We start from the raw sequence: 14013 nt of genomic DNA, 5'->3' as shown, positions 1-14013 counted from the left end.
ACTGACGTCTTGACGTGTTTTACCTGCAACAACCGACAAAGATCCGCCATTAATTTAGAGACAAGCGGTGTACCTTGGTCTGTAAGCAGGTCCTTCAGGAGTCCCACTCTGCTGAAAAGGAGCATCAGCTCCCTGGCAATGTTCCTGGTCGTGGCCTTTCTCAGTGCGACCGCTTCTGGGTAACGCGTGGCGTAGTCCACCATGACGAGGATATATTCGTGACCTCTCGCGGATTTCAGAAGTGGCCCCACCAGGTCCATGCCGAGCCTTTCGAAGGAAACCCAGATGATTGGGAGCGGTATAAGGGGGGCTGGGGGCGGCTTGGTGGGCGAGGTGTGTTGACATGTGGGGCAGCTCCGTGTGGTAGTACAGGAGCCCATTTTTCACCATGAAGTATGAGTGGGGCAGCGGCTGGCCATTAGTACCCCCCACCTGTACCACTTGGTTCCAGCAATACTTAATGCGGTCGTCTTCCCTTTGTTCCCGCCCGAAGTTGCCTGCACGGGAGGCCTGGTGACACACATTGAAAAGAGGATTATCACCATTAACGCCAGACTCACCCTCTGCACCAGTGTCCTGCGTTTCTTGCTCGTGAGCCATCAGTGCCGTATGGGCCTGTTTCCCCGACCTACGCAGCAGTTTCCGGTCCCCACCACGTCTCGACATCCTGCGAGCGATCGCCTGCTGTCTCTGGAACCCCGGCCAGTCCCTGCCCAAGAGTAGGGGCACAGGTAGATTAGGAACCAAACCAATTACAAGCGGCCACTCACCTTCACCGTTCGCCACACGGACTCTGACGGTGGGCACCTCATGCACGTCTCCGTGCACACATGCAACTGGTATAGTTCCCACTCTTTTGATCCCCCTGGCTATGACTGAGGGCCTGGCCAGTGCGGGGATTTCCCGTTTCCGTGTTCAAAGACCCGCTTTCTCCACCAATGTAGCACCTCGCTCGCGTGCTGGGATGAACACACACACCAGAGAGCTGAATGTCAAAGGAAAAATCACAAGATTTCTTCATTTATGGTTTTACAGGAGTGCCAGAGAAAAGAAGGAGTAAAATTTTATATGGAACTGCGAATTAGTCCTTAATGCCGTGCCCGCTGGAGCTTCCGATGTAGCGCCGCCCCAAATGGGTGTTGTTCGTGGCCACGGCCTGTCCGAGGAAAGCTGAGACCCAAACCTGTCTGTGCGAGTGGGTGCTCGGTGTCCTCGGCACGTAGAGGTCTTTACACAGTCGTCGGAAGAGAATCGGCGTATTCGCAGCTGTAGCTCGCGCTGCTCTCGCCGCTGTCGCTGCTTCCTGTCAAGAAAGAAAAGGGAGACAAATCTTTCGTTAGTTGGAAGCCGACCATTTCCCCCTTTGTGCTCCTTAGTGGATCCTTTTATATCCCCCCTTCTCCTTGATGAGCATGGGGAGGTAGCGTTCTCGTCATGAGCTTTCAGCCGTGCCTCGTTATGCCACTCCGCCCCGCTGCCATGTGCTCTGCAGCTTTCCACAACACGGGTGCTGATATGGCGCTGTCCATCCAGCACCCCCCTGGTTGTCGTGTTCGGAGCGCTTGCCTGGGACGTGATGCCACCTTCACAATATATATATATATATATATATATATATATGAATTATTCTAGTTATAATCTTGAAATAATATTGACAAAACTTTCATTTACTGATGCTCTTTGCTTAGCTTCTGTTTCAAATCCTACATCTTCTATGTTTAAATATGTGTAAAATATGTTCTTTATTGCAGAACCACCCACAGAACCACCAACAGGTAAAACCATTTTAATTTACATTCAATTTGCAATGTGTAGAAGATTTTTTGAAACCTAGTTGTTCTGAACCACCCACAGAGCCACCAACAGGTAAAACCCTTTTAATTCATGTTTCATTTTCAATGTGTTATGGCTAACTATAGTACTGTATATATCTGAGTTATTCTAGTTACAATCTTGAATCCTATGGACAAAACCTTCATTTACTGAAGCTCCTTGCTAAATTGCTTTTCCCAATTGTTCTACGTTTAAACAAAAAATTTTATTTATTGCAGAACCACCAACAGAACCACCTACAGGTAAAATCATTTTGAATCACATTTAATTTGCAGGGTGTAGGAGATTTCTTGGAAACAATGTAAGAGAGTTATTCTAGTTGTAATTTTGAATCCTGCAGTTTGGACAAAACCTAGATGTACTGAAGCTCTTCGCTAAATTGTTTTTCGAAATTCTACAAGTTCTATGTTTAAATGCAAAAATTTGTTCTTTATTGCAGAACCACCCACAGAGCCACCAACAGGTAAAACCATTTTAATTCAGTTTTACTTGGCTATGTGTAGGTAACTTTAAGAAAACATTTTATTTGGATTATTTTTTGTATGCTAAATTCTATATCTATTTCTATTCTCTGTGACAATCATAACCAAGTAGGATTCTTTTAGTTAGTTCACTTTAGTTTGAAATTCTGTATATGTCTAGACCATGTGTATTATAAGCAGTAATATTTTATCATTATGCTTTAAGCCATTAAAACAAACAAAAAAAGATTATAATTTATTTGAACCTTTAATAAGTGTAGGAGATTTTTTTGGGAACCATCTATCTAAGATTATCCAGTTATCATCTTGAAAACTCTGGACAAAACCTTCGTTTGACGAAGCTATTCGCCAAATTGCTTTACCCAAATCTACATCTTCGAGGTTTAAATAAAAAAATTTGTTCTTTATTGCAGAACCACCCACAGAGCCACCAACAGGTAAAACCATTTCATTTCACTTTTAATTTTCAATGTGTACGAGATTATTTGGTGAACTAATATAAATTATATATATATATATATATATATATATATATATATATATATATATATATATATATACACACACACACACACACACACACACACACACACACACACACATTTTATATATATATATATATATATATATATATATATATATATATATATATATATATATATATATGAATTATTCTAGTTATAATCTTGAAATACTATTGACAAAACTTTCATTTACTGATGCTCTTTGCTTAGCTTCTGTTTCAAATCCTACATCTTCTATGTTTAAATATGTGTAAAATATGTTCTTTATTGCAGAACCACCAACAGGTAAAACCATTTTAATTTACATTTAATTTGCAATGTGTAGGAGATTCTTTGAAACCTAGTTGTTCTGAAGCTCCTCGCTAAATTGTTTTTCTAAATTCTACAAGTTCTATGTTTAAATGCAAAAGGTTTTCTTTATTGCAGAACCACCCACAGAGCCACCAACAGGTAAAACCATTTTAATTTACATTTAATTTGCAATGTGTAGGAGATTCTTTGAAACCTAGTTGTTCTGAAGCTCCTCGCTAAATTGTTTTTCTAAATTCTACAAGTTCTATGTTTAAATGCAAAAGGTTTTCTTTATTGCAGAACCACCCACAGAGCCACCAACAGGTAAAACCCTTTTAATTCATGTTTCATTTTCAATGTGTTATGGCTAACTATAGTACTGTATATATCTGAGTTATTCTAGTTACAATCTTGAATCCTATGGACAAAACCTTCATTTACTGAAGCTTTTTGCTAAATTGCTTTTCTCAATTGTTCTACGTTTAAACAAAAAATTTAATTTATTGCAGAACCACCAACAGAACCACCTACAGGTAAAATCATTTTGATTCACATTTAATTTGCAGTGTGTCGGAGATTTTTTGGAAACAATGTAAGAGAGTTATTCTAGTTGTAATGTTGAATCCTGCAGTTTGGACAAAACCTAGATGTACTGAAGCTTCTTGCTAAATAGTTTTTTCAAATTCTACATGTTCTATGTTTAAATGCAAACATATGTTTTTTTATTGCAGAACCACCCACAGAGCCACCAACAGGTAAAACCCTTTTTATTCATGTTTCATTTTCAATGTGTTATGGGATTTTTTGGGTAACTATATATTTGAGTTATTCTAGTTATAATCTCCAATCCTATGCAAAAAACTTTTATTTACTGAAGCTCCTTGCTAATTTGCTTTTCCAAAATCTACATCTTCTTTGTTTACATGCAGAACCACCCACAGAGCCACCAACAGGTAAAACCTTTTTAATTCAGTTTTATTTTGCAATGTGCAGGAGAATATTTGAGAGAATATTTTAATTGGATTGCTTTTTTATTGTTTGCTAATCCTATATCTATATAGATTCTCTGTGTGCAATCAATATAAACAATCAGTATTCTTTTAGTTAGTTCACTTTGAACTTTATGTTTGAAATTCTGTCTATGTCTAGACCATGGGTAATATGAGCAATAACATTGTGTCATTACGCTTTAAGCCATTTAAAAAATAAAATAAATGATAATATATTTTCCTTTATTAAGGGAGTCCATGATCCTATGGGTTTTTTAAATGGCAATTTGTAGGAGATTTTTTGGGAACGATGTATTTAAAATATTCTAATTGTTATCTTGACTCCTATTGGCAAACCCTGCATTTAATGAAGCTACTTGCTAAATAGTTTTGCCCAATTCTATATGTTCTAAAATTAAATAAAAAATATGTTCTTTATTGCCGAGCCACCAACAGGTAAAACCTGTATGCAACTTTTTTTGCTTTAAATATATGCTACAGTTAAATTTAGCCGCATACCAAGGAGGAATTGAGAGGTTCAGTAGCCTTTTTTTGCTTTAAATATATGCTACAGTTAGCGGCTAAATAAACTGTAGCATATATTTAAAGCAAAAAAAGTCTACTGAACCTCTCAATTCCTCCTTGGTATGCGGGAAGCAGTTCTGAACCATGATCCTCATTGTAGGTAAATGTGCTTTGTAACATTTCAACCAAGAGTCACTTCAGGATCTCCTTCTGCCTTTGCCTGAGGTCGTTTATGCCAGCATAGACGAAGCAATTCTGGGTGGAGATCTCCAAGTCAGCAGACTAGAATAATTCATATATATATATATATATATATATATATATATATATATATATATATATATATATATATATATATATATATGAATTATTCTAGTCATAATCTTGAATCCTATGGACAAAACTTTCATTTAATGAAGCTTTTTGCTAAATTGCATTTTTGCATTGCAGAATTTAAAAATTCTACATCTATGTTTTTTGGAAACCATATATTTGAACTAGTCTGGTTATTATCTGGAATCCTATGGATACAACCTGCATTTACTTATGTTCTTTGCTAAGTTGCTTTTCCAAAAGCTATATCTTCTATGTCTAAATACAAAAATAATGTTATTCATTGCAGAACCACCCACAGAGCCACCAACAGGTGAAACCATTTTAATTCAGTTTTACTTTGCAAGGTGTAGGACATTTTTTTTTTGGAACAATGTATATGAGTATTCTAGTTGACAGCTTAATTCATTTGGACAAAACCTGATTTTACTGAAGCTCTTTGCTTAGCTGAAGTTCCAAATCTAACATCTTCTATGTTTAAATATGTGTAAAATGTTTTTTATTGCAGAACCACCCACAGAGCCACCAACAGGTAAAACCATTTTAATTCAGTTTAAATTTTCAATGTGTATGAGATTATTTGGTGAACTAATATATATATATATATATATATATATATATATATATATATATATATATATATATATATATATATATATTAGTTATTCTAGTTATAATCTAAAATTCTATGGACAAAACTTTCATTTAATGAATCTCTTTGCTTAGCTGCAGTTCCAAATCCTACATCTTCTATGTTTAAATATGTGTAAAATGTTTTTATTCTAAAATATGTTCTTTATTGCAGAACCACCCACAGAGCCACCAACAGGTAAACCGTTTTATTTCAGTTTAAATTTATATTGTGAAGAAGATTTTTTTGGGAACCATGTATCGAGGTTTATCCAGCTGTTATCTTGAATCCTACTGACAAAACCTTCATTTACTGAAGCTTTTTGCTAAATTGATTTTCCCAATTGTTCTATGTTTAAAAAGAAATATGTTCTTTATTGCAGAACCACCTACAGAACCACCAACAGGTAAAACCATTTTAATTCATGTTTCATTTTCAATGTGTATGTGATTTTATGGCTAACTATAGTACTGTATACATCTGAGTTATTCTAGTTACAATCTTGAATCCTATGGACAAAACCTTCATTTACTGAAGCTTTTTGCTAAATTGCTTTTCTCAATTGTTCTAAGTTTTAACAAAAAATTTTATTTATTGCAGAACCACCTACAGAACCACCTACAGGTAAAATCATTTAAATTCACATTTAATTTGCAGTGTGTAGGCTATTATTCGGGAGAACATTTAAATTGGATTTCTTTTTATTGTTTGCTAAATCCTATGTCTATATCTATTTTCTGGTTGAAATCATCATAAACAATCAAGATTCTTTTAGTTATGTTAATTTGTCAAGTCAAGTCAAGGGGCTTTTATTGTCATTTCTACTATACACAGTGGTACACGGTAAAAACAAGACAATGTTCCTCCGGAACCCTGGTGCTACACTAAACAACATAGAGCTACATCATATCACAAGCTACGTAAAGTGCATCGAGTGCAACCTAGTGCAAACAGTACAGACAGACAGTGCAGACAGACAACACAAGACAAGACACAAAACCCAAGATAGCGCCGACCAGTAAACATACTGTTTACTTTGATTATACAGTACTGGGCGAGGAGAACTGTAAAAACTATAACTGGGATATAAACAGACACAATGCAGTGCAAAAAAAAACAGCAGCAATAAAGAGGTGCAAAAGACACCATGTAAATAGTGTAAGAGTCAAAGGTGCAAAAACAGCAGGTATATCAAGTATAAATAATAAGTAAATGATGGTGGAATGGATTTGAACTTCATGTTTGAAATTCTGTATATGTCTAGACCATGTGTACTATAAGCAATAACATTTTAGCATAATGTTTTAACCCATTTGAAGAAAAAAAAAAATTATACATTTTTCCTTTATTTAGGGACTCCATGACCCTATGGGTTTTTTTTATTTGCCAATGTGTAATACATGTTTTGGGAGCCTTGTATTTAAAATATTCTAGTTGTTATCTTGAATCATATGGACAAAACCTACATTTACTGATGCTTTTTAATAAATTGGTTTTCCCATTTTTTCTATGTTTAAATTAACAATTTGATCTTAATTGCCGAACCACCCACAGAGCCACCAACAGGTAAAACAATTTTAATTCACGTTTCATTTTCAGTGTGTATGGAATTTTTTGGGTAACTATATATTTGAGTTATTCTAGTTATAATCTTCATTCCTATGGACAAAACCTTCAAGTTTTACAATTATTTGCAATTTGTAGGTGGCTATTTGAGAGAACTTTTTAATTCGATTCTCTTTGTCAATCATCATAAACTATTAGGATTATTTTACTCAGTTCACATTAGTTTGAAATTCTGTATATGTCTAGACCAGACATGGGCAAACTACGGCACGCGGGCCACACATTTATTAATCCGGCCCGCCGAACGTGACCAAATTATATTAAAATAGGTACAGGTAAACATTTTTTTTACCCAAAAAAAATATTAAAATAATATCGCACTCTCTATTGTGAAAAATAAATGTATGCATACCTACATAATTGTGTAAGTAGAAAAAAACCCACAAGAGAAACAGTTGAGTTCCCCCTTCCCTTCCTCACAGTGGTTTGACCCACTGCCTGCTTTTCCAGTTCATCTCACCTACTCTACACACACGAGTCAGGTGTGTGTCTGCGACTCAATTAATGTTCAACTCCATTAACTAGTGTATTTTATTCACTTTAAATAAAGCAATTCTTTTTAATGTAGTTGATGCAGACTCATTCATAAATTTGTTGCGGCAAAAATGCTGATTTCGGATGTAATTTTCCATGAATCTGCTCTATTAGCGATTAAAATATCACTTATCTAGTGAACGTTAGCTTGTTTACAATAGCTTGTAGCATAGTGCACTGACACTAACACACCAAAGCCGTTTTCCATGTAGTGTTTTATTTGGGATGAATTGGTATAATGTTAATTTAACATTAACACACAGTTAGCATATTGTTTATCTGTGCATTTATTAAATGAGCACTGTGCTCATTTTTTTTTTTTTTGTATAATCAATTTCTATTCTGTTCTTAAGTGTCTTAATTAATTTTAAATAAAAATGTAAACTTTTTTTAATTTCCTTGTTTTGCTTTGTTATTGAACCTGAGAAAAACTTGATAAAAAAATGATAAAAGCAAAGTTTTTCACTGTGGGGACACTGTGTCTTTATAAGTACAATTTGACTATTATTTGTGTCCCCTTCAAAAATTGATCATGAGAAATTTTATATTTATTGTCCCCCCTACTGTTAAATGAAATTTACGCCCATGCAGGTAAACCTTGTTTAATTTAACTTTCCCCTGTAATACCCACGTTTCCCCAAAATATGGTGCACTTCATCTACATTGACCTTGTTCATGTGTATTACTCTCTTCTCCTCTTTAATGAGCCCTTCTGCAAAAATGAGCTTATCAAAGAAAAGTGGATAGTGAGTGCCGAGTGTTTAATACGGAGTGGACAACAAAATATTTTTTTACTGAGGTCCGATCAAAGCCCCTCACAGATCCAGGTTAACTGACCAACACCTCGGATCTATCCTGAGAATTGCCACAACAAAACTTACTCCAGACTTTGATGAACTGGCAAAACAAGGAGTTCGACAACACTCAACACTGTTCCTCCTGAAACTGAACTTGAGTTTTTATGCTGTGTTTATTGATGCAATGGCAAAAAAAAAAAAAAAAGATCAACAAGTTGTTGATGTTTTGGCACTTGATGAAACATTTGTGTTTTTCTGCTGTTTATTTAACTAAATTTTTATAAATTTAATTATTGATTTAATTAATGCATTTGGAAAGCAATTTGTACAATGAGCCAAGCATATTCATGTCGCAGGCCAAATCTCTAATGTAATTAAAAAGGAAAAAAATATATATATATATATACATACGTGTGTGTGTGTGTGTGTGTGTGTGTGTGTGTGTGTATCCTGGCCCTCTGTCAAATTTTAGAACCCATTGTGGCCCGTGAGTCAAAAAGTTTGCCCACCCCTGGTCTAGACCATGTGTACTATGAGCAATAACATTTTATAATACTGCTTTAAGCCATTTGGAAAAAGAATAAAAAGATTATCATTTATTTCTCCTTTAATTAGTGACTCCACAAATCTGCGAGTCTCTGAACTGTAGTGAGAATGAATATTGTGGGGAGAAAAATGGCACTCATGGCTGCTTCTGTATTGTGGACCATCCCAGACCAAACCCTGATTATTACGGTACAGATTTTCTAAAACATTACTGCTGTGGACCAAACACTATGATTAATGCTTTAATTCCCACAAAACCATTCCTGACCAACTGCTTTTTCTTCCATCAGATGCCACTGAAATGTGTGATGGCAGCTCCGGCACCATGTCTCTGTCCCGCTGTCAGCTGTTTGAAGCTGGATTTCCTGATAATAAACTTCACTTAAATGACCCCAGCTGCAGAGGAACAGTCCAAAATGACAGACTGGTTTTCCACTTTGATAATGATAACCACATCTGTGGCACACATCTCACGGTACACCCAGCTGTCAAAGCAATTGGGATTGGTTTAAATTTAGACATTATCTGTTGTGATAGAAGAGTATCTGTGAGAGTGAAAGGGAAAGTTTATAGGAAAATTATTTTAAAAAGTTTTTTATAAATTTTATTTATATATATTTTATATATTTATTTTATAATAATACATTTGTAAATCAAGAAGTCAGAGATGTTTAAAACATGAATTTAACTTTAACGTTCAACCATATTGACAGGCCAATGGCACCCATATCATCTATGAGAACCGAATCCTAGGGGAGCTGGACACAGCAGGGGGCATTATTCACAGGAAGAAAAGAATGGAACTTTCCTTCTCCTGTGTGTATCAGCTCAATAAGACATTAAGCATGGACACAGAGCTCAACCCTATTCAGAGGTAGGAGTTCTGTTGAATAATAAACCTTTATGTAAGGCATTAGAGTATAACACATGCATTAACACCAAACTTGTATACACATTTCTATTAATCTGTGGTTGTACTTTCTTAAAGCATTGTTAACAGGCATATTCCAGATGGAGTGGGCATGTACCAGGTCACAATGATTCCCTATATGGATGCTGGCTTCTCTCACCCTTACACTGGCAGTGTAAATATAATGGTGGGCGAATCAATCTACATAGAAGTCTCTGTTCAAGGAGTGGACAGTCGTCAGATTGCCCTGGTGATGGATACATGTTGGGCCACACCTGTAAATGAGAAGCACTATCCTGTCTACTGGGACCTGATTACTCAAAGGTAAGTAACTCTTTTCCTATAGATACCTTAAAAGCTTATCTTAAGCTGCCTGTGGTTCTAGTAGAATTAAGTAGGGGAAGCTACTCAGCATGCAATGTTTGATATCTTTTACACATGAATGAAACCAATAAAACCAACTGGTAAATTAAATATTTTCAGGTGTTCTAATCCAAAAGACCGCACAGTCAAGGTTCTCAAGAATGGTTTATCCACAACTGGACGATTTTCTTTCAAGATGTTTTTGTTTCATGAAGATGAACCCAAGGTCTTCCTTCACTGCAGCATTCACCTATGCCTGCTGAAAGATCAGAACTGTGCAGTGGTGAGTTAAGAGCTTGATGAACAGGCAGCTTTGTATGTAAGATAAGAGGTGAGGTGTCTAATAGTAACTGCATTAGCACTCATCTAATAATACCTTCATTTCACACACACACACACACACACACACACACACACACACACTCACACTCACAGAAAGCGCTATTGTTTTTCCACTAATAAAACAGGGGAAGAGGGCTCTATGTGGCTGGTAACTGGAAGCAGCTTATTCAAATTATAGTGATCCTAAAGCATTAATCAGTAAACAGTGCTGAAGACAAGCACAGGCCAATTCATCCATTTGCTTATTACAATGTAATATAAATAAAACTGTTTGGGAACAAAGAATAAAATAATCTCTTTTTTGTGTGTTTTGTACAGGTGTGTCCCGCTAGAAATCACGGCCGTCCAGGCAGATCTACAAACATCCATGATAGTGCCTCCATCTCCATTGGGCCTTTTATCTGGTCCACAAAGGTAAAAACAAAGAAATACACGTTTTCATTAAAATTTTCTTTAAATCTAGAATATCAAATTGTGAGATTTTCTAGCGGATTTGAGTCAGGGCACTTATTTGTCCAGTCAAGGATATTCACCTTTCTATACTTAAGACATTAAATTGATCTTCTGGGGGTATGTTTAGGACCATTGTCATATTGGAAGGTCTTTCCCATCCTTCCCATCTTAAGCTGCCTAGCAGAGGAAAGCAGATTTTATTTAAGAATTTGGGTTTTCTCTTTAATCCTGAACAATTGTCCCTAGTCCCTGCTGTTTCGCTATAGGTATGGTGTGTTTTGGGTGGTGTGCTGTGTTTGCATTTTGCCGAACAGAGCGCTTGAAATTCAGAAAGGTCTTTTCATACCATAGAACCTTTTGCCAGATGCATAGCAAAAATAAGACTGAGTTTGGCACTTTTTCAGGAAAGATTTCTTTCCTGCCACCCTGCATAGAAGGTAAAATTTGTAACATAACTGTCACACAGGCCGTCCAGCCAAAACCATAAAGCCTAGGACGCTATTCAAAGTTGCCTTAGGCCTCTTGGTAGCTTCTATGATCCGTTCCCTCACTGCTCAATCATCCAGTTTGGATGGCCAGCTTGTTCTGTCCACTGTGTTTGTTATACCACCACACTTATTCTTAATGATCTTTAGATGGATAAGAAAAACCTTTGTAAAAAAGCCATTTTACTAACTTGTGCCTTTTAAGATAAGATAAGATATACCTTTATTCGTCCCATGCATTAATAAAAATAAATGCAAATATATAAAAAAGAATATACGCATACTATAATATACAGTATATACACAGTACAATGTATAAATACAAATACAAAAAGACCTTAGTCTCCTCAGCAGAAAGAGTCTGCTCTACCCTTTCTTTTAAATTGCCTGTTGTCTGTCCAGTCCAGTTTGTTGTTTAGGTGAACACCCAGGTATTTGTAAGAGTCCACTCTCACAATGTCCTTTCCCTGAATGTTCACTGGTGATAAAGTTTGTTTGTGCCTACGGAAAGCCACCACCAGTTCTTTGGTTTTCCCCGAATTTATCTGGGGGCAGCTCTGTTGGCAACAGTCCACAAAGTTCTGTGTAAGTCCTCTGTACTCCCTGACATCATCATCCGTGATCAGACCGACGATGGCAGAGTCATCAGAGAACTTCTGTAGGTGACAGGTTGCTTTATCCCAGTGGCCTTTTAAAATCATTTTCCCAACCATGGAGAATTCTTTGCAGTACTATTAACTACTAATAGTGGAATCTACAAGAAACAGCTGGTCTTATTCCGAAGTAATCATAACCACTACAATTGAAATCAGGTTGGGCAATTAGCCTGGTGTTTAATCTGGAAGTTGATAATGAGGGTTATAATGTGTGTATATACAGCTCAATAAAGTTGGACCTAATTTATTTTATTTTCCAAGGCATAATGTGTCCTAAGCTAAAGAAATTCACAGGGAATAATGTCACTGTAATGTTGTACATACTGTATGAATTTTCTTTAAACTACTGTATAATTAAAAGTTTATTCATATAGCTCTGACAGCAATGACCAGTTTTAGTTTACTAAAAAAGTGCAGTTTTTAGTTTACTGTCACATCACTAATTAATAAAAATAAATAAATAAATAAATAAAAACTTCTGCTCTCTGCTCTTTTTTTGTGCTGTTTACAGGCTTTTAGGCTCAAGAGGAATGAAAACTTCCCTTCATGGATTACCTGAACACCAAGATGATTCTATGAGTGTCAACATTACGAGCAATGATTATACTGCTTTTGATTTAGGTATTAATTAATTTCTGGATTCTGAATTCTTTATAATTATTATTTAAAGTGTTGCATCCTCTCTGTGATTTAACATTTAGTTAACAATGAGGGTAAAATATATTTTCCATGTCCTGTATTCTTCTACTGTCTCAATAAAGTTTTCTCTTTAAAAGTCATCATTGTAGCATTGTTTCCTGTTCCCTTTTTTCCCTGTAATTAGTGTCACTATGCAATTGACAAACAACAATACTATAGCAATACTAATAAGTAATACTAATACTAATAACTTAAGGTCTCTCTCCTTTTAACCTGTGTCCGTTCTCACAGATAATGCTGGCAGAACACCCAAGGACTCTTCCCAGGACTTTACGTTCTCGCAAACCCTGTGGATCTAGCCTTTTTCCTGGCACTCTACAGATCCACAATCCGGACCTTCCTAAAGGACTTCCCGGGTTCTAGTGACTTTCCTGGTACGACACCTATAGCCCATATCCTCAATTACCACACTGAGTACTTGGCCAAGTCGATATCTTTATCTGCTCTTTGCCGTTCTACTTCAATAAAACGCACTTTGGTTTCCACCGGTGTTTATCGGCCGGACAAAATGCTTTCAGTTGTCATGTGACTGCCTCAATGGTTTGTACCAAAAATTTTTATTTCAATTGTATAAATTGAGCCCCAGGTGCCTGTAGGGGAGGCCTGGCGGTCCCAAGGCCCTCAGAGATTGAAGACACCAGCCCAGGTCGTGGTGGAGGCACCAACGCTTGGCTGGACCTCTCCGAGGGTGCAGCAGTGGGTGAGGGCTCTGTGAAGAGCTCCATCGCGGTCCAAGGACCCTCTGACAACCTCAGGTCCGTGCAAGAGCCACCCAAACTTGATGTCGCCGTTCCAGACGCCGCTATGGGCCGCCCCACAGACCTAAGCTCCCCTGCAAACGACGTCCCGCATACGGGGAGCAACATAAGGCCTGTGAGCTCCTCCGAAGGCTACGTCTCACCCCCGCGCTCCTCCGAAGGCGAAGTCTCTGGTTGCCAGGGCCGCCGCGCCGGTCGAGGTTTCCATGGTGGCCGTCTCAGCTTCAGACCACCGT

General features: G+C 37.0%; 1 protein-coding gene and 1 long non-coding RNA gene across 2 annotated transcripts; both read left to right on the top strand.

The window, feature by feature from the left end:
* Positions 1-1843: 1843 nt before the first annotated feature.
* Positions 1844-5371, top strand: LOC124375695. Its single transcript, XR_006923717.1, has 3 exons — positions 1844-1866; positions 2273-2296; positions 5267-5371. It is a non-coding gene; the product is annotated as an uncharacterized LOC124375695 (long non-coding RNA).
* Positions 5372-5999: 628 nt separating this feature from the next.
* LOC124375694 (pancreatic secretory granule membrane major glycoprotein GP2-like) lies at positions 6000-13690 on the top strand. The gene is made up of 11 exons (XM_046834236.1): positions 6000-6014; positions 6209-6232; positions 7163-7174; positions 9181-9300; positions 9402-9586; positions 9825-9985; positions 10100-10345; positions 10505-10667; positions 11045-11140; positions 12832-12941; positions 13251-13690. The coding sequence occupies exons 5-10, from the start codon at positions 9413-9415 to the stop codon at positions 12877-12879; spliced, it is 888 nt and encodes a 295-aa protein (XP_046690192.1). The 5' UTR covers positions 6000-6014; positions 6209-6232; positions 7163-7174; positions 9181-9300; positions 9402-9412; the 3' UTR covers positions 12880-12941; positions 13251-13690.
* Positions 13691-14013: the final 323 nt, after the last annotated feature.

This window comes from Silurus meridionalis, chromosome 22 (assembly GCF_014805685.1).
Source record: "Silurus meridionalis isolate SWU-2019-XX chromosome 22, ASM1480568v1, whole genome shotgun sequence".
Classification (NCBI taxonomy): domain Eukaryota; kingdom Metazoa; phylum Chordata; class Actinopteri; order Siluriformes; family Siluridae; genus Silurus; species Silurus meridionalis.
Note: the sequence above shows the minus strand (reverse complement) of the source record. Positions and strands in the feature narration are given on the sequence as shown.